The following is a 21,871-nucleotide window of genomic DNA, read 5'->3' on the forward strand; positions in this document are numbered from 1 at the left end:
AGAAACCTCTGGTTGGCTCAGGGAAGGGCAGATTTCTGCTACGCCCGTTTGGGAGTGAGGGGCAGGGGGAGCGATAAAACCACACTGTGGAAGAGAGCCAGAGATTGATAATAAGTCATGATTAAATGCAGAGTGGAGAACACAAAGAAAGCGAAAAAGAAACAATGCATCATGGGAAGACCCCAGCAGTCTAGGCCTGTTGCAGTGTAACAAAGTAGTATCAGAAAGGAAGAAGCTGTGTATTTAGTTACTTTTTTTTTTAATTCATTTATTTTTTTATATATATTAATGCAAGAATAATTCGATTTCTGAAACAGACTAATTTAGTTTTATTTGACACTGGAAATGTGTTTCTTAAAAGAAAAGCTTTCTTAAAAACACCATCTAGAAACTCTAGATCAGGCTAATCAGTTAAAATCAGGCTGTTAATACATTTATATAATCACCTACAGACATGCCATTAATCCAGGAATTAAACTTAAGCCTTTTAACATCTTAATACAATCTGTTGCTCTTAATAAAGTTTTTTTCTGGATGTTTTAAAGCTTTTATTAGGAAAAAAAGGGAAACTTCTGGTCTTCCTAATAAATAAAAGCTCTGACATCTTTTTTGTACCCACTCAGGAGTTTAAAAGCTCTTCTCTCTTCTGCTGAGTGCCTTAAAAACTCTATGAGATAATCTAAGCAAGATAAGTTGTTGTGGAAATGTCGCCAATAAAGTGAATTCCAAGGAAGCAGCTGCCTTTCAGTCATATTACAGCTTTCGTATTTCTAATGGACTCGTCTCTCCAAAGGAAACAACTCCTTGCAGCAGAGAAATAAAAACCATCCATTATTAGCACGTCTTAACCCTCCTTCTATTACTGATAACAAAAGCAACGTGTTAGAAAATGTGAGCTCATTTTAAGACGAAGCACATGTCATCACATACATGTCTCTGTCTGTATTTACATGCTGTACAAAGAAAATTAATAAACACAGATATCATGTGAAACAATCAGAGCGTTTCTGGCTTGACAACAAGTTACACCATCACTCCAAAGTAAGCTGCTGAATAAGAAATGTGGCTCTCCTGTGCCTTTAAAAAAGCTCTGACAGCTCTAACAGGGTTGTTGTTATGAACTGTATATGAAAAAATAAGCGTGTGGCGTTCAGAGCTGTTTGCTTTAGTTTGGATGTTTATTGCTGCCAGTCTGGATGTTTCAGAGCAGCGTCAAAGCAGCAGCGAGCAGAGCTGCGATGACTCCCGTGCTCGCTCTGTGGACAGATGCTGCTACCGCTGTCTGACTCGCAGTCAGCCACTTTGAAAAAATGCTGACTCGTGCGTACACCCCAGGCTTGAGAGGAAGTCCACACTCGTCTCCGAAGCTCGTCACGCCAACCTGATAAAACCTATCCTGATTCTCGCTGTAGCACTGCAGCGGGCCCCCGCTGTCACCCTGAAGCAGACACAAACAGCGTGAAGTTTTCTTTCAACCAGCCCGTAGTGACTTAATAAAAAACAAAAACAAAACCCAAGGATCAGCACCTGACAGGAATCGGCTGCTCCGCTCTCCAGTCCTGCGCAGATCATCTTCTCAGTGATGATGCCGTTATACCAGGTGACCCGGTTACATGTTTGTCTGTCGATGAGCTCCACCTCAGCTTCCTGCAGTTTGTTCGTCAGCGGGCCTGCAGTTCACACACCAAAGATGCTTTGAAAAAACTTTATTAATATATGTGACGTAATGTGAGAGTGACATTTAAAAACAGAGGAAAATAATCATGCTTTCAGTATCTACATGATATAATATATTCAAAAACAGGTCACTAGCAGCCCATTGTGACTCAGTTGTAGATTAGACTGTGATAGCCACACTTGTGCGACCTGCCCTAGAAATGACAGTTTTCCACATCTGTTGCGCTGAGTGACCGCCCAACTCGAAGCTGATGTGCCACCTTATTTGCGAGGCCCTGTAATCTGGTCAACAAATGCCTTGCGCAGCATGAACACCTGATTTGACAACTCTGCACTTCTCAGGTTTCAGAGTGCATCCCAGTGATCTCCATATGGCGTTTCACTGATTCTTTCTTTCTATTCAGTGTGATCTTTTCTGTTTCCAGGAGTTGTTGTAGAGATATAAGAGCCTGACCTGATACCCGACTTTTCCTAGTTTTCTTGAGTGCTTTCTATGGCTCATCCATTGAAATGGATATACACAGCCGAGCTCTAACTGGGACTTGAAGTTGTGTTAAAGAGGTTCTAAAACTGTTCCTTTCATCACTCAGTGGTGTCCTTCATATCTCCTGTCAGATGTCACATCATGTGGATACCACAGTTTGCCTTCAGTGCAGCAAACAAGCCTTGGGAGTCGTTCTTATCTGACAGAATCTGCAATTCTTCTCCTTCTTTTTGTAGCATCAGGAACTCCAAGTGTTTCTTTCTTCTTTCTTTCTGCGTTTTGGTCTTTACTGTGAGGAAGGCTGGTTCTGACTTTCTAGAAGTTTCTGGATTTCTACACAATCCTCTGAAAACCAGCCGGCTGTATTTTGAGTAGCAGCCTTCAAGATCTCAAGATGTTCTTGAGAATCTTCAAGAGCCAGTTCAACTGCCCTGGCAAATCTTTTTGGTAATCAGCACATGCCAGCTTCACAACATCAAGTTTTCTAGTTTTCATCTTATGAGGTAGGCTTCAAGGCTAAGACAAGCTCAGCAACGTGCATTATCTCTGTTGATAAGAACTTATGTAAGGCAGCATTGCAAGCCACATAATAGTCAAGTAGATGTTGAGTTCACTTGCCAGTGGAGTTCATTTCACCTTTACTAAAATTTCTCATCGTTCTCTTTGTAAACTTTTCCTGCTCTCACATTAAACTTCCAGAGGATGAGAAGTTTGTCTGATGCACTGATGACTTCTAAAACCGGACATACAGATAATACAGCTGCAGCTGCAGACAGGAAAGTACTGCAGAGGGTCATCAACACAGCCCAGAAGATCACTGGCTGCTCTCTGCCCAGCCTGGAGGTCACTGCAAACTCTCGGTACCTCAGCAGAGCTGGCAATATCATCAAGGACCACTCTCACCCCAGCAACCAACTCTTTGAACTATTACCGTCAGGCCGACGGTACAGGTCACATAAAACCAGGACAAACAGATTCAGGGATAGCTTCTTTCCCAGAGCTATCACCGTAGTAAATAAGCACAAAAACAATTGAACCTATTCCATACCGTCACTGTCATTATATTATGCTGCTATTCATACTGTCATCATATTAATGCTGCTATCCTGTATATATTGTACATACTATTGTTTGAGTACTTGCGATTGTTTTTTTTTTTGTACTTTTTATATTTTACATTTATATTTATTATTGAAACTTGCACCAAGGGAGTGGCACTCCAATTTCGTTGTACTCTGTACAATGACAATAAAGGCTATTCTATTCTACAGCTGCAAATACTTCAGAACCCCTTCACTTTTTGCATGCTTTGGTTGACATCAATAAACTCAGCTATTTCAATCATTTTCTTAACCTTTCATCTGACTTGTGTTGCCAGGAGCTGCCAGAGCCCACATTCAGATGTGTTAATAAAAGATAAAAAGATCAGTAGTAAATCTGTTTCTCTACCTGATAAATGTGTAAAATTGAAGAAAAAGTTCTGCTATCTCACTCTCCTATTTCCTATTTACAAAAACAACAAACAGGTTTTATTAATTTTCCAAAATGTTCTTTTGTTGAACTAAAATTTCTATGGTAGAAAATGGAAAACAAACTTTTTTGTCATTTACTTGTTTATCTATTACTTAGCTCCTTTGATATAGTATAAATGGGTGTGGCTGTTGGTCTTTGTCAGCATGTAAAGTTGTAAAACTTATAAAAATAAGTTTAAAAGTCCAAAATTTTTAAATTCACTTTTTCCAAAAATGTAAAATGGGCCATATTGGCTCCAATTTTGCCCCCCAGACCTTATGTTTGACATCCCTGCCCTAAACTAAATACTAATTTTTCTTATTTTAAAATAGTAACTCTGGCCTTTCCCACCTTTGTAATAGGTGCTTCCCCATCCACTGACGAAGCAGTGGCTGAGGTTGAGCATGGCCTCGTGGATCACATCACCAGGAAGGCAAATAGGCTGGATGTAGTTGGTGAACTTAAAGGGCGAGCTGAGCAGCAACAGCGTCACATCGTTATCGGATGTGAAAATGTTGTAACCATCGTGCATTTTCACTCCCCTGATGGAGCGGACCTGGGCGTAATTTCCTGGAGAAGATAGCGTATTTAGTCCTGCCACCACACGAAAATAGCTCAGGCCGATCCGTCTGGACACAAAAGAAAAGAGTGTAAAAAAAACCCAAACATATACATATACGTCAGCGTTTACCTTCACGCCAATAACGTTGCGGTAAAGACCCCCCCCCCCCCCTGTGCAAAGTGCCCTAACTGTTACTTTTAAGGGACTCACAGGTGGTGGTAGAAGCAGTGTGTGGCAGTGAGCACCCAGACGCTGCTGAGGAGAGTGCCACCACAGTGGTGTCTGTATTGGATCTGGATGCTGACCTGCCATGGCCACGCCCCCTCGGGAACCTCCCGGCCACCCACGATCCGAGAAGCACCTGGAGGACCAAAAAGAGGCCGTTCCCCACAACCTAATAAAGATTAAAAAAAAGGTTTTAAGTTGACTTGTACGTAAACTTTAAATGTGTTTCTCATTTTAATGTGAAAAACACATTAAAGCTCCTTTCTAGTGTTACTCACCACTCAAACATACAGGTCATATTGGTCGTAGTCTCACAATAATATTGTAGTTTGTAGGTAGACGCTTTAACATATTAGGATACTATTACCATATAATGATAATAGCATTAACCTTAATTACTTGGACATTACTTGGATACTAGTAATATCGCCTTAACTGGATTATTGAGAGGGATCCAACATTAACTTTCTGGGGTAATAACCTGCTATTTTTATACTGTTACCTGCTTGTTTCTTCCTGTTCACCCCCCTATTACCACATTCTTGCCGAGCTGTACTAAAAAGTGCTACCGAATATTTTTCAAATCGCAACAGACATCCAAAATAGCCAATGATTATATAGGTTTTGGTGACAGCAGTCGTGATAGAAACCAAACGAATATATATAAAATATAAAAATTTGAATAAAGTAGTATTAGTTGTTTTTGTCTGCTTTTGTGATAACACATAATAGTGGGTGAATGGTTTAATTTTTCTTAAAGTGCAAAACTGCGGGTGATGTGCTAATTAATCTTTCTGTTAGTAAAGAAACAAAGAAAGTACATTTTCAGCGAGGAAGTGAACTGAGTGTATCACTGAGACTTCATCATATCATAACACAAATAAAATGTTTATCAGGTAAAGTGCTGAGTCACAGTCAGCACATGGACCCAGTAAAGTTAGCTGCTCAATATTAGCCAAAAAGCTGAACTGAGACACCTGTTTAAAACAAAACAAAACAAAACTTATATTAGTTCATTAGAAAATTAGAAAAATTCACCTAAATAACACTCGGGTCCAAGAAAGAGGGGCTTTGCTAAAAAACAACAACAAAAAAACGCCAAAACCCCCCCGCAAAACAGGATCTGAAGTTACTGATAATCAAAAACTGGCTGAATACTTTACTAAAAAGTGGAGGAAAAGAAGAAATAACACTAAAACTTCTGCAGGTACTCACTCTTCTGTGGCGAAGTGGATAATGCGGTCAAATAGCAGACGTTCAGACACAGGAGAAAACCTTTTAACTCCATTTAGTTTCAACTCTTTTCCTTCATAAATGTAAATATAAATATATATGTGTGTATTTTTGATCGCAAACAGAAACTGTTCCGACCACCGATGACGTCAGGTGCACGTTCAGCTCTTTTGATCTGCGTAAAAAAAGTTTTAACGGAAAAGCAGCTACTCTACAGAAACGTGAAAGCTCTTGATATATTTTGAGGCTCCGTTTGCATTGATTCACACGCGAGCTCGCGCATTACGTAACAGCAAAAAGACAGAGGGCAGGTTACCGGATTAAGAGCTGCCTATTTGCATTTAAATTTGTGCTATTAAAGGGCGAAGTGCTGGAGGAGGCCTGTAAGTGAAAACAGTCATTTGGAGATGAGGTGCTCGGCTTAAATAATATATTTGCAAGTATGTGACGATAAGTGAACAAGTGTTTATAACACTGAACATGTGAGAAAGAGAAACAATTAAGGCGTTAGTTGTGTGTTCGCGCGCGCGTGTGCGTAACTGTCTTTTCATTCACTCATCAGCTTTAATGTCTTTCAAGAAACTATTATTTTCTTCCCATATCTCAGACATGTAGTGGCCTCCCCTATTTGAATGCCTACACATGATAAATTCCTGCATTACACACACATTACACACACACTGCACACACACAGTGCTCACACAGTGAGCCAATGCGTTTTGTCAGAAAAACCTTGAGCGTGTTTTCTGCGCACAGTCTCTCACCATGGATCATCCCTGATCCTGTGCTGTGAGGCGCTCACTGGGGGGGTTTGGAGTCTGCGGGCCTAAATGACCTTTACGATTTTACGAAACGCGCTCTCCGACACTCCCTCACATTCTGCTGAGAGTCATCAATTATGCAGGAAAACCGCTCGCGCTGAGGGGGAAGGTAGCAGCAACAATATGGCGACAACCGCAGTTTCTCCCCAAGCTTTTTCACATCTGCAGTCCTGCAACGGCTCTCTGGATTCATTGTAACGCTTACGAAGTGAGTATCCTTCGCTTGTAACCGTTGGGGAAAGCCTGGCGCGCGTCGGTAGGTGAGGGCAGATTTTCTCTCCGTCGGTAGGCTATCCCTGCGTAGCCTAAATGTCGCAGAGCTGCACACTGCCCCGCATCTTTTTTTGGGGGAGCGAGCGCGACGAAACAGGGTGTCTGCGCTCGATGGGCATCTACCGGCTGAACCAGTGCGAAGAGGGAGGGAAATATATTTAACAGCCAGTTGTTGTCGGAATTTATCAGATTAACCATTTCACCGAGGATCGGAGGTACTGATTAGAAAACAGGGGAGGGAGGAGAAAATGTCTCATAGGTTAGGCTTCAGGCAGGGCGCCGTCTGACTTCTTCGAAGCCCAGAAAACTTTGTAGGTTTTTATTTTTAATTTGGGCTTTTTTCTTTATATCCTCCGGACTAAAGGATGATGCACTTGAAACCCCACAAGGCTTCAAGAAGGGGCTGATGCTATGTAAGTAGCCCGATCTTCTTTCCATCACCAACAGACGGGAAATTTGCATTCCTCCAGGTGATTTTGGCGTGACATGAGCATTGCTGTTTTCTAATCGTCGTGTTTAACGCCGTGGTGCAGACTGTGTGTTACTTTTAGCTTCGCAGCCTGGGTTATTTGTGCACAGATAGAGCCTTATTGATTTGGCAGTCGACATGGCTTCACGGGTGTGGTGCAGATCCTTGAAGACAACGCGCAAAAGCGCACAGAACATCCCGGAGAGGACAAAAAACCCCAAGAAAAACAAAACCGTGTTTGCTGTTTCACAGGGAGGACAAAATGTACCTGATTGTTATTTTTACATCGACACCACACTCGTGACTTTGATCCACGGTTGTGCTTACCTCAGCGTGACAATTTTTAACATGTAAACCTCCCACTGCAGCAATACAGCTTTGGCCAATTTGGTTGTAGCGGGCCACTTCACTGCGCAGTATAACCCACAGCTTCTCTGTGAAGCTCAGCACAGGAATAGATTGGAAACGCAGTGGCTCTCTGATTCAAACCTTTAGGAAACAAGTTGATTTGACCGAGAAGATGCCAGAATGTTCTCCGTTTCTGTGAGACACTGATCGCACTGCTAGGCTTAGATGTAAGCAGCAGCCGATGGGACAGATAACGAGACGAGTGTTGCCACCACGACTTAATAATCGAGGAGATTTGAAGGATAAACTACAGGCCTGAAGGTGTCGGGGAAGAAAAAGAAAAAAGAAAAGAACGGAGGGTTGTGTGCACCCCCCCGCACCTTTTTTGTAGGCACTCACGTGCGCGCGCACGTGTATGAATATGAGCTCGTGCAGTGCTGAAGCGGACAGCGCCAGCCTCGCAGCAGAAGGCTCCGAGGTTCTGGTGTCCATTTTAAAACAGACCTCTCGCCTCACCTGCTTCACGTCTCCTGTGCTTTTTCCACCGAGTGTCGGGACACGCAGAGTGGAGTCTTTCCCGTGTGATGCCAGCTTTAACGCGTCGAACATTTCAATTAGACGCTGTTATGTAAGAGGGAGGCAGGGAAGTGACGGGGCCCGCTGACTCAAATATGGCCGCCTGTCCTGTTCAGGCTGCAGACACCTTGCTCCTGTTGAAATGAAAGGATTTTGCGCTGCAGCAGCAGGTGGAACACAGGGCGAAAAGAGGGGAGGGCGATGTTTTAGAAATCCTCCAAAAATTCTAATGATTTCGTTAATTTTTCAAGTCTGGCTTAACTGAACTCTAATTTCAGCTCCTTCCTCTTTGCTTCAGCACTGCCCGGTGTTCCTGCAGCTTGAACATTTGTCATGTTACCCTCTTTGCGTTTTGGAGAAAGCCTTTATTGTAAGGCCTTTTATTCTCAGCCTTTTTGTTTAACAGAGTCATGAGGGGTGAGACTTTTAAACCTGTGGTTTGATTTTTTGTGCAGGTGGAACTTGGTCTTCATTCAATTAATTATAAAATACATCTTCTTTAATATTTACATATTTGTTTGTTAACCTGTGCAACATCTGATTTACCATGGCAACGCAAATATATGTAACCAATAAAACAACACAACGTGAGTTGAAATGGCAAAACCGACCATGTTCATCAACTGAAGCATATACCACTGGTTTGGAGTTCTTTCTTGGTAAAACAGGTCCTCAAAGGTTGGAAATGACTGAATATGCATGTTTTTATATAAACCTACACATTTGCCTGTGTAGGTTCACAGTCATCCAGGTCATGGTTGACTAGAAAGCTTGAAATAAGAATGCAACTGGGCTTCTTTAGGCTTGTGAAAACCTCTCATCCAAAAGGCTTCCTCAGTATATTATCTGATATTTCCCCCATCTTATGAGAATAACCATTATGCGTTGCTCTTTAACACTCTTATCTAAAATATTCTCTTTATTTAAGTCAACCACACACTCTGCTGCTTCAGAGGATCATTTAACAAATGTCTGTTAATGGTTCTCTTCAGCTCACTTCCTTAATGGAGATAAACTAGATGGAGGAGATCTGTTAGCCTGCAAATGCTTATACACACACACACACACACACACACACACACACACACACACACACACACACACACACACACACACACACACACACACACACACACACACACACACACACACACATATATATATTTAACATTACAAGATCTCAACATTTTCTTGTTCTTTTGGTGCATAAAATAACATTTTGCAGCTGTATTGTCTCCTTTTTCTGTAATCTTTCTAAATGGGCACCCAGCTAACTGTTAATTTCAGGCCACCATTTTTGTAGTACGTCATTTCATGTTATATTCCCCCCTCCTGCTTCCCGCAGAGCTGCTACCGTGGATGGTACAAACCTAAAGACTAAGTAGCTGCAGGATGAAAACATGGCCGCACCCCTTCTTGCACCGCCAGGACCTGACAGCTTCAGGAAGTTTACTCCAGAATCTTTGGTGGTCCTTGAGCAGCGCATCCAAGAGGAGAAGAACAAAAAGCCACCCAAGCAGGACAGCAGCTACCGTGACGACGATGACGAGAACAAGCCCAAACCCAACAGTGACCTGGAGGCTGGGAAGAGCCTGCCCTACATCTATGGGGACATCCCTAAGGGAATGGCGGCGGTACCACTGGAGGATCTGGACCCATTCTACGTGAATTCTCAAAAAGTGAGTATTCACACACACACACACACACACACACACACACACACACGCACGCACGCACGCACGCACGCACGCACGCACGCACGCACACACACACACACACACACACACACACACACACACACAACAATGATTTTAGTCAAATTGAGCGCTGGCTTTATTCTAAAACAAAGTATCTGACTGTCATTGCTGCAAATATTGGTGCAGTGCAATGTTTCTGATGTTTGTCCCTCGCTCTCAGGCTTCCAAAATGCTCAAAATATTCCTCCCAAAAACCTTTAATATTGCATTTGGCAAGTGAAAATGTGACCCTGTAACATCATTGTTACCTTTCCATCCTTGTGCTTGGCCTGATTTGTGTTTGCACTCTTATTTTTTCATAAAACACTTTTCTTTTGATCTTTTTCAGTGTTGTTTTTCATATTGAGAGATTTGATTGTGATCAGTTGAGCTCAGTTTAAAACTAAAATCCAAGGCTTGCGTGGCATCTGGAAGAAATAGTTGTAGCATCTGACTGTAGTGGTTGTAGTAAATTTTAACCTGAGACATTGTGATTGTGTTGTTATCCTTCTGACGTTGTGTTACATCAGATAAACTCAGACATTCATAATTTTAGTACATAATTGGTTTGGACAGCATTCAGTAGATAAGAAACTTCATTATGTTGAAGTGAGTTACAAGTTATGACCGGAAATGACGCAGACAGCAGAGTCACTGTGGGGTTTTTTAGGTTTTTTTTTGACACTTGACTTTCAGGGGTGCTATGTTTACAGTTATTTTTAATTTTATAATTAGGCTGCGGGAGGTAATTACGTTTTCCTCCTCGAAGACCTTTGGGGAGTGTTGGAGCCGAGCTCTCGAGCTGTTGAGTGGGCCGTTGCTGTATCTCCAATGTGCTCACAGGGCTTTGGGGAAAAGGTCAGAAGCAGTTACTGTTGAAAGACCGTTGTTCCACATGACAGACTTTCCTAATTGTTGAAAAATTAATCTGTGGCAGGAGAGAGAAGCAGCAGCAGGCTGAGAGGACTCTGGTCGTCTTAAAGGAGACACGTGTCTCTCTGGGGTTTCTGTCATGTCTGACGTCTGGTCGTCCTCAGTGTGAGGACAAACAGGTGACCTTGACAGTCTTTTAATGTGCACCTGTTAGCCTAAACTGTTGGAGACTGCATTTGTTTCACTCAACTGTTTTTGTTGTGCAAAAGCCTCCGAACTTAAAGAACAGAAGACACGGCTTGCAGATATTGAAAAAGGGAGAATTAGAGGCTCAAAATTGAAAACTATAAAGAAACTGTATTGTGGAAAGCTGTAGAGCTAAAGATGCTTCTAAGAGTTCTACATTTTTACTCGTAGGAGTGCGAGAATAATTTATCATAAAATGGCTGTTCTCTCCTTTCCTTAAGCATCAGTGCAAATGCAAGGTGTACTGTGGTGAGTTCAATGCTCGTGTGTTCATAATAGGACCGAGCAGTGAAGGCTAAAACCTTCTACCATGGTAGCGTTGTTTGTTGTCTATTTATAGTAAAAAAAAAAGTTATATAACAAAATTTGCATTTTCGTTCAAGACAGTCTCCTTCGATCATATATTCATTTCAAAACTGCTGCACGTTTTGACAACAGCGTTGTGTAAACCTCGGTCCACACAGAGTATCTCAAAATATAGCAAACCCTCCCTGACAAAACAGGAGGGTAATGGCGTGTTTAGTCATCGTCGTTACCTGAACAGATTTGTTTAGATATTGTGCGTGTGTGCGTTTGGCTGCACAGCATCAGCATCAGCGTTCCTCTCCGTCTGTCTCCGTGTTATACCTCTCTGTCTTTACACCGTGCACACTGACTGTTATGTAACGCACCAGTCCGGCGCACAAGGAGACACGATTCAGATGACACGTGGCAAACATGTCCAGGGATCCACGGCACTGTTGATTGTTCACTTGCTTACATGCAGCTCACCTGTCTATTTCCCCCCACGTGTTCCATATTAATGACACACATGCGCGTGAGCCGTGCAGCCTCGCTTCTGCTCTTGCTTCTTGTCTTTGCTTCTTGGCTTCAGGCAAATCTAATTACGGCCCCTAATCTAGTGTCATTCTGATACCAAAGGGAGCCGATGCTGCAGTGACACCAGATCAGGTGGTGACCTTGATGGGAGAACGTTTGCCCTGTGTGTCTTTGTCATTTGAGAGGTGGCAGGTTGCATCTGGATAGCTCCCTTGCAGGAAGGAGGTGCAGAAAGATGAGGGGGAATATATGTAAAGGAAGGTTGCTCCTCATCTTTCAGATAAATCTAGATTCGTGGCTCTTTTAGGCCATCTTATAGCTGAGACAGAAGGCCGGGAGGCTAGCTAGGTGATGACGCAGCAACGGCCCTCCCCGCCTGGTTGGTGGCCCGAGCAGGGCTGTGCCACGCTGAGCTGAGCTAGGCCGGGTCGTGGTTGCCATCACTGTTCAAGGCCGGCGAAAGATTTCAAGGAGAGGACATAGAAGGAAGGGAGGGAGGGAGAGATGAAGAGAGGACAGAGATGAAACAGACAACATGTGCAAGGATGCATGAGCACATTTGCTGTCCTTCATGCTGCAGCCAAGATAACCAAAACATGTTTTGCTGAGGACAAAGATCTGCCACAGACACAGCAGAGCGTCTCAAAAATAAGATGACTGAAGTCACCCCGTCACAAGTTCTTTGCCCCATCATATCAGTGGATGTATATCGGAGAAAACGCAGCATTTTGTCTTGTGTGGACTGGTTAAAGATGTTTACAGTAATATTACCTTACAGTAATGGTTTAATTTTCATCTATTTTAATAACATTGTCAGGAATATTTCAGCATGCCTCTAGAGACAATGCAAAAATATATTTTTTTGCACACCAAATGGCATAAACAGGGCGAAAGCACGGCAAGGAATGCATGGGCATCTCATAGGAAGGCCTTATAGCATTCATATATTAATGTCTCTGTGACTGTGGGGCTTTCGGGCTAAAGGCGCCATAAACGCAGCCCATTTATCGCTTGCCACAAGGGTCAAAAAAGGGGGTCGCCGAATGGCTGTTGAGGCCCTCACGGATGCAGATGCTGCAGCCCTGCCTGCTGGATCGAGCTTCTGTGTCGAAGCCGCTCTTGGTTTCTCTCTCCCACCCATCCCCCCCTCCCGTCCTCCTCTTCGTCTTCCGCCCAGCTTCCCCGTTCTGGCTCCTCGTGCCCTGCTTCTCCTCAGCCTGCTGTTGCCACAGTTGCTCCCTGCCTGCCTGCTTCATTCGCTCTCCACCCCCCGCCTTCTCTGCCTCTCCTCCTCGTTCAGCTCTAGATTATGAAATTTTCAGTAGCTTTGCAGCAGCACTTTTGTCATGTGTTACCCAAAAAAAAGCGCTTCATGGATAGCTGTGGAGGACATGTGTGTCAGGGTGACAGTGGTGGTTATTGATTGTGCTGTGGTGCTGCTGCTGCTGCTGCATGTGATGTGTGTAATTATGCATTTGTTTGTGAGTCATGGATGTGTACCCTGCATATGTGCACGATGGCTGTGTTTAAGAGAAATGTCATGATGGGACATTTCCAAGCGTGTGATTGTCTTGACTGGTAGATGACAGTGTTAATGATGAGGGAGATGCACTGACCTATAATTATAATAAGAGAGGAAGGTTGGAGGAAGGAAGTGGGTCCAGTCATTTGAAACTGTGCTGACGTCTCCCTTCATTTAGGTAATATTGACATCAGGGGTGATCCGTCTTATTTGTAAGTGGACGCATTCGTCATTTTGTTTTTTTCAGACGTTTATGTCATAGTAAGAACTCGGGCACACACCTTATTTCTGTCCAAAACGCACAAAATACACGCGGTCATGTGACGCCACCGCCGTGAGGCACCTTGCTTCCCACCTCCCCACCCATCCACCCCGCTTCTCCTCTTTCCTCCTCCTCTCCCTCCCTCCTGACTCCGCTGTCGGTGTCTCTTCAGAGGCTTAGCGTGGAGTGAGAGATGCCTTGTTAAAAGCACAAGGGCCCCGTATCACTTGTGCAAATGCACAGTTCCATGAATGTTTCATGCAAATCGCCATGTTTTATTTAAACAATTATGAGGTTATCCACAGAAAGTGGCTCGCAAGCTCCTCTCGGTTTTGCCCGTTTCCTTCCCCTTAAAGACGCCACAGTGGGCGGTGCAGCACTGAGATTCTGGGACAACACACAGTCATCCTGCCAGCAGTTCTCACTTTATTTGCATTTGTTTAAAAGCAGCATTTTACTTAAATGACCAAATGCACGTTGTTTATTTATCGTCCGCATACTGGCCGTGTATGCCTTGCAGAAAATGTTTTCACAATGTTTCAAATAGGATGACATATACATTTTTAAATATTCCTTGCTATTGTTCTTTGTCTATTTATAATCTTTCTGATTGTTAACTGTCTCCCTCTCTCTCTCTCTCTCTGTTTCTTCTCTCCACAGACATTTATAGTGCTAAATAGAGGGAAGACAATCTTCCGTTTTAGTGCCACACCTGCCTTGTACTTAATAAGTCCTTTTAATCCGGTTAGGCGATTAGCTATTAAAATTTTGATACATTCATATCCTTTGAAATGGTTTCTAAACTGCTGGGACTGAAAAGGTTTCCTGTTTATGTGTATTATTCATGATGTGTTCTGTCTCTCTGCTCGCGCTGCTATCGACGTTTCCTGTGAGTGGAGGTACAGGAGAGAGTCGGTTTGTTACAGTCAAGAAAGAGCACAGAGGATGCCATGCAGTAGCCATTTTATCACTGAAGGGAAAGGCTAGCACAAATGATGAGTCATCCTTAACAGTCAGCCAAGCTAGACCTCTCGGTAAGCACATTATCGGTGCATTATCTACGAATCCAGAAGGAACAGTTGGAGGATGCACCCTCGATTTGAAGCACTGTTAAAGACATAAAAGGAAACTTGTTTTAGGACCTCAGCTGATCAGAGCTGCATGTTAATATTTTATGTGATTTTTGAAATATATTTTATTTGACTTGTTTTATCTTATCTATTTGCACAAGTTAAGGGAAGTGAGCCAGAAGGTGTGTCATGTGACACACGACTGTTTGGGCATCTGGTTTAAAAATGAAGCAGACTGTGCCCCACTGTGCCTCCTTCCTGCAGCAATGCAACCTGTGAGTTAGTGGTGCCCGCAGATACACGTGGTTTATTTAAAGATCTGTCCATAGATACTAAATGAGGCAAGGTGCATAATTAAAGGTTTTCCAGTTTAGGCACAAATTAATTATTTTTATAGATATATATAAAAAAGTAAGTAAAATAAAACAGAGAAGCAGTAATGTGAGTGGCATTTTATTTTGCCCACCTAAATCTACATTTGTGTAGAGTGCACTGTGTAGGTCTTTGCAACTGCTGGTTAATGCTGTACAGAAATATTGTTCAAATATTTCAAGGCACAACTAATACTGACCTCTGCAGGCATTTAAAGCCAAGTCTGAAGTTTCCCTGGTTTCCTTTGAGTGTCAGCCTCTCTGCACTGAAAGCTTTGCACCTTTAAAATGTACTGTAGTTTTGCATTTCCCCTAAATATATACTGTTTAAATATTTAATAGTAGTGGCTACGTTTAACCACCTTCAGTTAAGTGCTTTGAGTTCATGTCTTGACTTTAACTGTTTAAATATTGCTGGCTGTTTATGCGTACTCGACTGTAGGACATACGTTACCTACTGCAAGCTGTATTTTTTATTCTTATGTTTTACATGTCATGGAGGCTTGATGATGTATGTGATTACCACTACAGTCTGCGTTTTCCTTAACATGCTCCTCACTCTTTTCAGCATGATCATTATGTGTACTATTTTGACCAACTGTATATTCATGACCTTTAGCGATCCTCCTGAGTGGTCAAAACAAGTAGAGTAAGTACACTTTATCTGTTTTCATATATAAATGGGTGATAAATGTTTGTGTCCCTATGTTGGCACTACATCTGAGTCACAGATGGTCAAATTCTGTGAAATTTTAAATTTGAATTTTCTCTTTAAACCCTCTGCACAATAACCATACTATATATTTTTCACACAAGAATCAAGATTTCAGAAGAAAACACTGATGGGGCTGTATGCTGCAGTGTATTTGAAAACCTCTGTTTTCTGGAAATTTGTGTGGCTCAAATGTAACGAAGCAACATTCTAATAAAACATTAGACCGACAGAAAAGTGTTTTATCTGATTTTGCATGATTCTAATTTTATCTAACGTCGGCATTTCCTGGGTGTCTTAACAGTTAATGAAGGTGCAGGCACTTAGAAATGAGCGAGCTTTGATCTAGCGCGGTGAACTGATTCTGTCAACGCTTTGTCTTCCAGGTACACGTTCACGGGAATTTATACGTTCGAGTCTCTTGTAAAGATCACTGCGCGAGGCTTCTGTATAGATGGGTTTACATTCCTAAGAGATCCATGGAACTGGCTGGATTTCATGGTCATTTCGATGGCGTAAGTATTTTAATTTCGATTGAGCTCTGAGTAAATAGGATGTTAAATTGGACACAAATACGTTGCGTATTTGGGTTGGGTTAAAGTAAACTGATGTTTTAGTTATTATCTTTTGCCTGTTTCCTATCTGATAACCCGTCTTCTGTGTTTCCTCATTTGAGCCGAGACTTCTCTGGTTTTCTCTTTGGGAATCGAAGATCTCCATCTGACACTGCTCGGCCTCCTTGACAACACCCACACCTCACTGTCATTCAGTCTGATTCATCTCCCTCTCGCCATCCAACTCTTGTCATTCACATTTTCTCTCTCAGTCGTCAGGAGCCTGCAAAATCCAATTTAATGCTCAGTGTCTTCCCAGCGACTATAAGTCACCTAGTTTACTTATTTCCATATGAGCAAATACAGCCCCCACCCCTCCCCCCAAAAAGACCATCATACAAAATGTCATTGTTTCTCACAAAGCCCATCTTTGTCTGAATTGATCTTTTCACCGTTTATCTGCATGTAAATAATAAGCTGTTGTAACTGTGGTTTGATCCTGCAGGTATATAACAGAGTTTGTAAACCTAGGCAATGTCTCAGCTCTGCGCACGTTCAGGGTGTTGAGGGCATTGAAAACTATTTCTGTAATTCCAGGTAAGACAGGATGGTGCGGGGTGGGGGCAGTGGGGCGGGGTCGGTGTTAGGTGTGTGTGTCTTTCTTTCCTTTTACCTTCCACCCTTCTCCTCAGTGGACAGGCTCTGTGAGTGGCGTCGTTTCCTCCTGGTTCGGTGGTGTTGTGCTCTTGGCGTGTGTGGTTTTTGTCATCGTGTTTGTTCTGTGTGTGATCCTTCCCCTATTTCAGATATATAACAGAGTTTGTGGACCTGGGCAATGTATCTGCGCTGAGAACATTCAGAGTTCTCCGAGCATTGAAAACTATCTCTGTCATTCCAGGTGAGACTCAGTTTAAACACTAAGGCTGATCCTCTCACCCTTTCCTTTCTACTCACTATTATTATAATTACTATTATGATTTTAGCGATATTAAAAAAAAAAAATTGGAGAAAACCATTTTTTGATTTATTTTTCCTCCAAAATTATCAAAAATGGTACTAATACATTTTTGATAGGCTTTGCAGTCTCCTCTAGGGCCCTCCAAAGTGTCTGCACTCTCTTCTGCCCCGGTAGCGCTCTTGTTTCCAAGGCAGCTTTTGTCTTTAAGGAGAAATAGCTTCAACTCACTCAACTTCAAATAGCTGTACAGAAGAAGCAAATGCCGTTACTTATGGCAAAGAAATGTGTTGTTAGAACACTGTAAACTTACAATATGCATGTTATGTTTTATGAGAAAAGAAAAATCAGACAGCTTTAATCCCTGTAGTTGTTCCTAATTGGAAATTTGAGAGGATTCCTAGTAATGGGGTCCAAAACAAACCTGTGAGCTGTATTTTATGAGAAAAGGTATAGCTCTTATACAGATCTTATAGAACATACCCATTACTTATGTATGAAGACTGCCAAGCCTAGTTTGTGAACATACCTCTTATGCTGCATGATGCTTTTCGGTCACTTGCTTTTATAATATTAGCCTACCAAGAGCTTGGCTGATTAATGGCATTGAAAGTTTGATTTGCCCTCTTTTTTGTTTTTTAGCTTGTTGATTGATTTTTTTTCTCTGTTTTTACGACCTCCTTGAATGATATATCACAAAAAAAAAAAAGATATTTGGGAATGCAGATGGAATGGTAACGCTGACCGGACATCTGACCGGAGAACATTAAACACATGTTGCAAAACAGCCACTAAAGATTGCTTTCTTTTTCAAATTACACATTCATGCTGAAATTTGAAAAAGTCTTCTTTGAGTGCAGACGATTTAGATATCAGTTTGGCATTTTGGGAAATATGCTTGTTTGTTTTTGGGCTCAAAGTTGGATGAGAAAATTGATACCATTCTCATGCCAGTACCTAAAGTTACTGCGAGCATCTGGTTAACTTAAAGACTGCAAACAGACTTCCTGGCTCTGTCCAAAGACAGCAGCCACCTAAAAGCAGCTCCAAACATCCTTATTTAACACATCGTATCTGCTTTTTTAAAATCTGACGAAACACTGGTTGGTAGGATGTATTGATCTTCTAATGTAGCGTTCAGCCACAAAATTAATAACATATTTCCCCAAAATTCTGGACTCTCTGTTAAAATGCTGGTACAGAAGTAATGAAATTGGAGCTTTTATTGATTTTTATAGATTTGTTTAATAAAGCAAACAGTAATCCATGTGAATGGGAGGGCTTTTTCCAGGGAAACATAGATCTGTTAGTTTGATTTGATAATTTTTTTCATGTGCTTGTAAATAAGATGTATGGTGATTTAAAGTGGACCTGCTATGCTTATTTCTAGCTCCACGCTTTAATTGTTGGACTCTGAGTTCTAGTTTAAGTCTTTACTGCTTTTTTAGATTATGCTGGGGCTTTGTGCGACCCCCGAATGCATCAAGCTGTTGCATTCCCCCCGTTATACAAGCTTTCTTTTGATTGGCTGTCCTTTGCAAACAAAAGGTGGGTGGAGCTTCTGTGCATTTAGATATCTTGAAATCCTTGAAAAAAACTGCCAGAAACGGAGCATTTACCTGCTTTAAGCCTGAGGTTTTTGCTCTTACATAGCATGAACATCAGCTGCTGTAACAGCACATGAGGAAATAAAGAAATTATAATAGGTCCCTTTAAACACGAGCAGCTCCTTACATGTCTGGTTTGACGGAGCTTTTAGTAAGATTATTTGAAAGTCTAAATTAAGATCATAATTTATCGAAAGCTTGTAGCAGGTCAAGCCTGCTGTACGTGTAGTGGGTGAACAGTAAAAATGGGGCGTGGGCGATCCTGCCTCCATCTTTGAGTTCCTCGTGGATCTGTGCGAATGCTGCCAGAGGAGGCTGGTCTGGAAGTTAAAGCGATTTTGTCTTTAGTGGATGAGACAGACTACAGGGTCGCGGTATGGGGAGTCAGTGCTTTCCTAATGACACCTTACACAAGACAGTTCAAGAAAGTGCCCACACCGGCACTGGCATTGAATTGCTTCTGTTCAGCCTTGGAGTTTAAATGACCTGCATGTGGTTTAATGCCCCCCTGCCTGTGCCTCTGTCCCTCTCATGGCCTCTCGTTGTGCTGCTGTGCTCTTTGTTGGGATTTCCTCTCACTTATAGAAAGTCTTCCCCCTCTTTTTTACTTCATCCGTCATTGGCAATGAAATGCTAATTTCTTCTGTTGAAGAGCCCATTATTTGGATTTGAGATCTGTTGCAATAATCTGAAAAGAGTGGGAAGGCTCCTGAATATTTCCTGTTTGTTGTTTCTAGAGATGTTCTGTATGTAAACTCCCAGTTTTGTCCAAAATGTATTACTACCCATATCTAAAATTTATAGTATTTTACCAGTTCAGATTTTTATTTATAAAATGATCCCTTTTGTTTTGATGTTGAATTTAGTTAAAAATGAACATTTAGTTGTATATTCAAGTCGATGACAATACATCTATTATTTCTATTTATAATTAAATTCAGTGGGAAGGTTTTCAAATGTAGTCTCAGCCAGATTTTTATGAACATCTTAAGATGCAGGGATTTATGGGCTTCGTCCCAGTGACAAATTTAAAAAGATGAGCTCTAGTAGCAGCTGACACTCCAGAGATTAACACATGGGACATGAGGAGCTCCTGCATCACCTGTGTGGTTTGTGAATGTGTGTGTGTGTGTGTGTGTTTGTGTGCGTGCGCATGTGTGATTGTGGCTGGCCTGCAGGCCTGAAGACCATTGTGGGTGCCCTGATCCAATCTGTGAAGAAGCTTTCGGATGTGATGATCCTGACCGTCTTCTGTTTGAGCGTCTTTGCCCTCATTGGTCTCCAGCTCTTCATGGGTAACCTGCGCCACAAGTGTGTGTTCTGGCCAATCAACACCAACGAGAGTTACCTAGCCAATGGCAGTAAGGGCTTTGACTGGGACGAATACATCACGAACGACAGTAAGTAGAGTCAAGGCGTCACCAACGGTGACCTGGCACGGAGGTCAGAGTATGAGTCAACCCATATGCTTGAATGGGGAAACAATATGTCGTTTTGGCACTTAAAGGAATTTGTTTCAAATGAACTGAAGTCAAAATTTCTGAGTGAGCTGGAGTCAGAAATGCGCTGAATGGAGTAAATTTAGTAAATCTCGACAGAATGTGAGCGAAATTACTCAGTTTGGCAGTTTTTCTTTCTTGCTTTTTTCCCCCTCTCAGCCAACTTCTACTTCCTGCCTGGCCAGTTGGACGCTCTGCTCTGTGGGAACAGCTCAGACTCTGGGTGAGTTGCCTTCTCCACCCTTCAAAAAGAGTACCAAGATTTGCTGTAGCTCCTCTGTGTGCTTATAGTCAGACTACATTATCAGTAAATAGTGCTGACTCATTTTTGGGCTGAATGCCCTGTTCTGTCTCTATGTGTCTCTCTCTCGCTCTCTCTCCACCCCTCAGCCGCTGCCCGGAGGGCTACACATGCATGAAAGCTGGGAGGAATCCAAACTACGGCTACACCAGCTTTGACAGCTTCGGCTGGGCCTTCCTGGCTCTCTTCCGACTCATGACACAGGACTTCTGGGAGAACCTTTACATGCTGGTAAAGCAGATGTGTCCACACCTTCAGCTTGTTTCACCATGTAACAGCCCTCAGTGCTGAAATCTGATTGATATTTGGCCTTTGGACAGATTTTATCGAGGCTTCAAAGGTGTTAATTTTGATGAACATATATTATAATTCAAACAAAGTCACCAAAAGCATAGATAAATAAATAATGCTAGCCTGAAGTGCAATAGAGTGGCAGCCTGCCCAGAGTGTATCACACCTCTTGCCATGTGACAGCTGGGATAGGCTCCGCCCCCAATAGTACAACCCTTAACTGGATAAATCAATGAAATGATTAAAAAAGGATGGTGCGATGGATGGTTTGTTTCTCATCCATTATTAGCGACAGCAGCTTTTTAAAGATTTCTTTTGCCTTTACTGGTTAGTTCACTGGTGAAGATTAGACAGGAAGAGAGGAAGAAATACAGCAGTCAAGGTCAAGGTCAAGGTAACTTTATTTATACCCAAAGGCAAGGTAAATTTGCTTTACAGAAAAATGACAGCATTTGGCATCCCTTTAAAAACACACATACCTAGTAAATATATATGTTCAGCTGTGTGTGTGGGCACCTGCTCAACCAGTGAGCTAAACTGGTGCCTGATGACAGCAGTCTTCAACTGCACCACTAAAGCTGAAAAACTCGCCTCAAACGGTGAATGAACTGATTTTGGATAAAAATGTGACCTCACATGTCCAATTTTGCAAAAACATTTTTTAAGCGATCCAGTTGACAGACAAACCAATCGCATGGTGGAGGTGGTTATCAGCTGTCTAGTGATTTTATTACACTGCAGCACAAATGCCAATAAAAAATTGTGTACCAAACATCCTGTAATTATTCAAATTACATTATTCAAAAACTGGTGGTGGCTTCTGCATTCAGCTCTAGTTCACCTCCAAGTTTATCCCCTGTTCTCAGTCTCATG

The 21,871-nt window shown here is 42.2% G+C and overlaps 2 protein-coding genes across 6 annotated transcripts in view; one reads left to right on the forward strand and one right to left on the reverse strand.

Annotated features, from left to right (window-relative positions):
- Nucleotides 1-1,157: 1,157 nt before the first annotated feature.
- LOC113012796 (transmembrane protease serine 12) lies at nucleotides 1,158-5,925 on the reverse strand. The gene is made up of 5 exons (XM_026153114.1): nucleotides 5,676-5,925; nucleotides 4,446-4,629; nucleotides 4,025-4,302; nucleotides 1,528-1,670; nucleotides 1,158-1,438 (listed from the first exon to the last, which is right to left on the reverse strand). Exons 1-5 carry the CDS (start codon nucleotides 5,746-5,748, stop codon nucleotides 1,202-1,204), a joined length of 915 nt encoding a protein of 304 aa, XP_026008899.1. The 5' UTR covers nucleotides 5,749-5,925; the 3' UTR covers nucleotides 1,158-1,201.
- Nucleotides 5,926-6,369: 444 nt separating this feature from the next.
- scn8aa (sodium channel, voltage gated, type VIII, alpha subunit a) overlaps nucleotides 6,370-21,871 on the forward strand; it is a 47,481-nt gene continuing 31,979 nt past the window's right edge. For 2 of the 5 annotated variants that reach the window (XM_026153111.1, XM_026153113.1), the window contains exons 1-9: nucleotides 6,370-6,722; nucleotides 9,526-9,859; nucleotides 14,299-14,417; nucleotides 15,639-15,728; nucleotides 16,178-16,306; nucleotides 16,851-16,942; nucleotides 20,086-20,307; nucleotides 20,566-20,629; nucleotides 20,797-20,938. In XM_026153111.1, the coding sequence (XP_026008896.1) occupies nucleotides 9,581-9,859; nucleotides 14,299-14,417; nucleotides 15,639-15,728; nucleotides 16,178-16,306; nucleotides 16,851-16,942; nucleotides 20,086-20,307; nucleotides 20,566-20,629; nucleotides 20,797-20,938 (1,137 nt within the window). In that variant the 5' untranslated portion in view covers nucleotides 6,370-6,722; nucleotides 9,526-9,580. Of the gene's footprint in view, nucleotides 6,723-6,744; nucleotides 7,201-9,525; nucleotides 9,860-14,298; nucleotides 14,418-15,638; nucleotides 15,729-16,177; nucleotides 16,307-16,850; nucleotides 16,943-17,151; nucleotides 17,244-20,085; nucleotides 20,308-20,565; nucleotides 20,630-20,796; nucleotides 20,939-21,871 lie in introns of those variants that run through there. The other 3 variants (XM_026153109.1, XM_026153112.1, XM_026153110.1) reach the window with 2 other exon arrangements.

The sequence above is a fragment of the Astatotilapia calliptera genome, chromosome 20 (assembly GCF_900246225.1).
Source record: "Astatotilapia calliptera chromosome 20, fAstCal1.2, whole genome shotgun sequence".
NCBI classification, from domain to species: Eukaryota; Metazoa; Chordata; class Actinopteri; order Cichliformes; family Cichlidae; genus Astatotilapia; species Astatotilapia calliptera.

What these genes read in the sequence shown, in the direction of transcription:
- LOC113012796 (XM_026153114.1), bottom strand. Translation starts at nt 5,748, where the DNA reads ATGGAGTTAAAAGGTTTTCTCCTGTGTCTGAACGTCTGCTATTTGACC. An exon ending in ATCCACTTCGCCACAGAAGA is followed by an intron (nt 4,630 to 5,675) that starts GTGAGTACCTGC and finishes AATCTTTATTAG; the next exon opens with GTTGTGGGGAACGGCCTCTT. An exon ending in CACTGCTTCTACCACCACCT is followed by an intron (nt 4,303 to 4,445) that starts GTGAGTCCCTTA and finishes TTTTGTGTCCAG; the next exon opens with ACGGATCGGCCTGAGCTATT.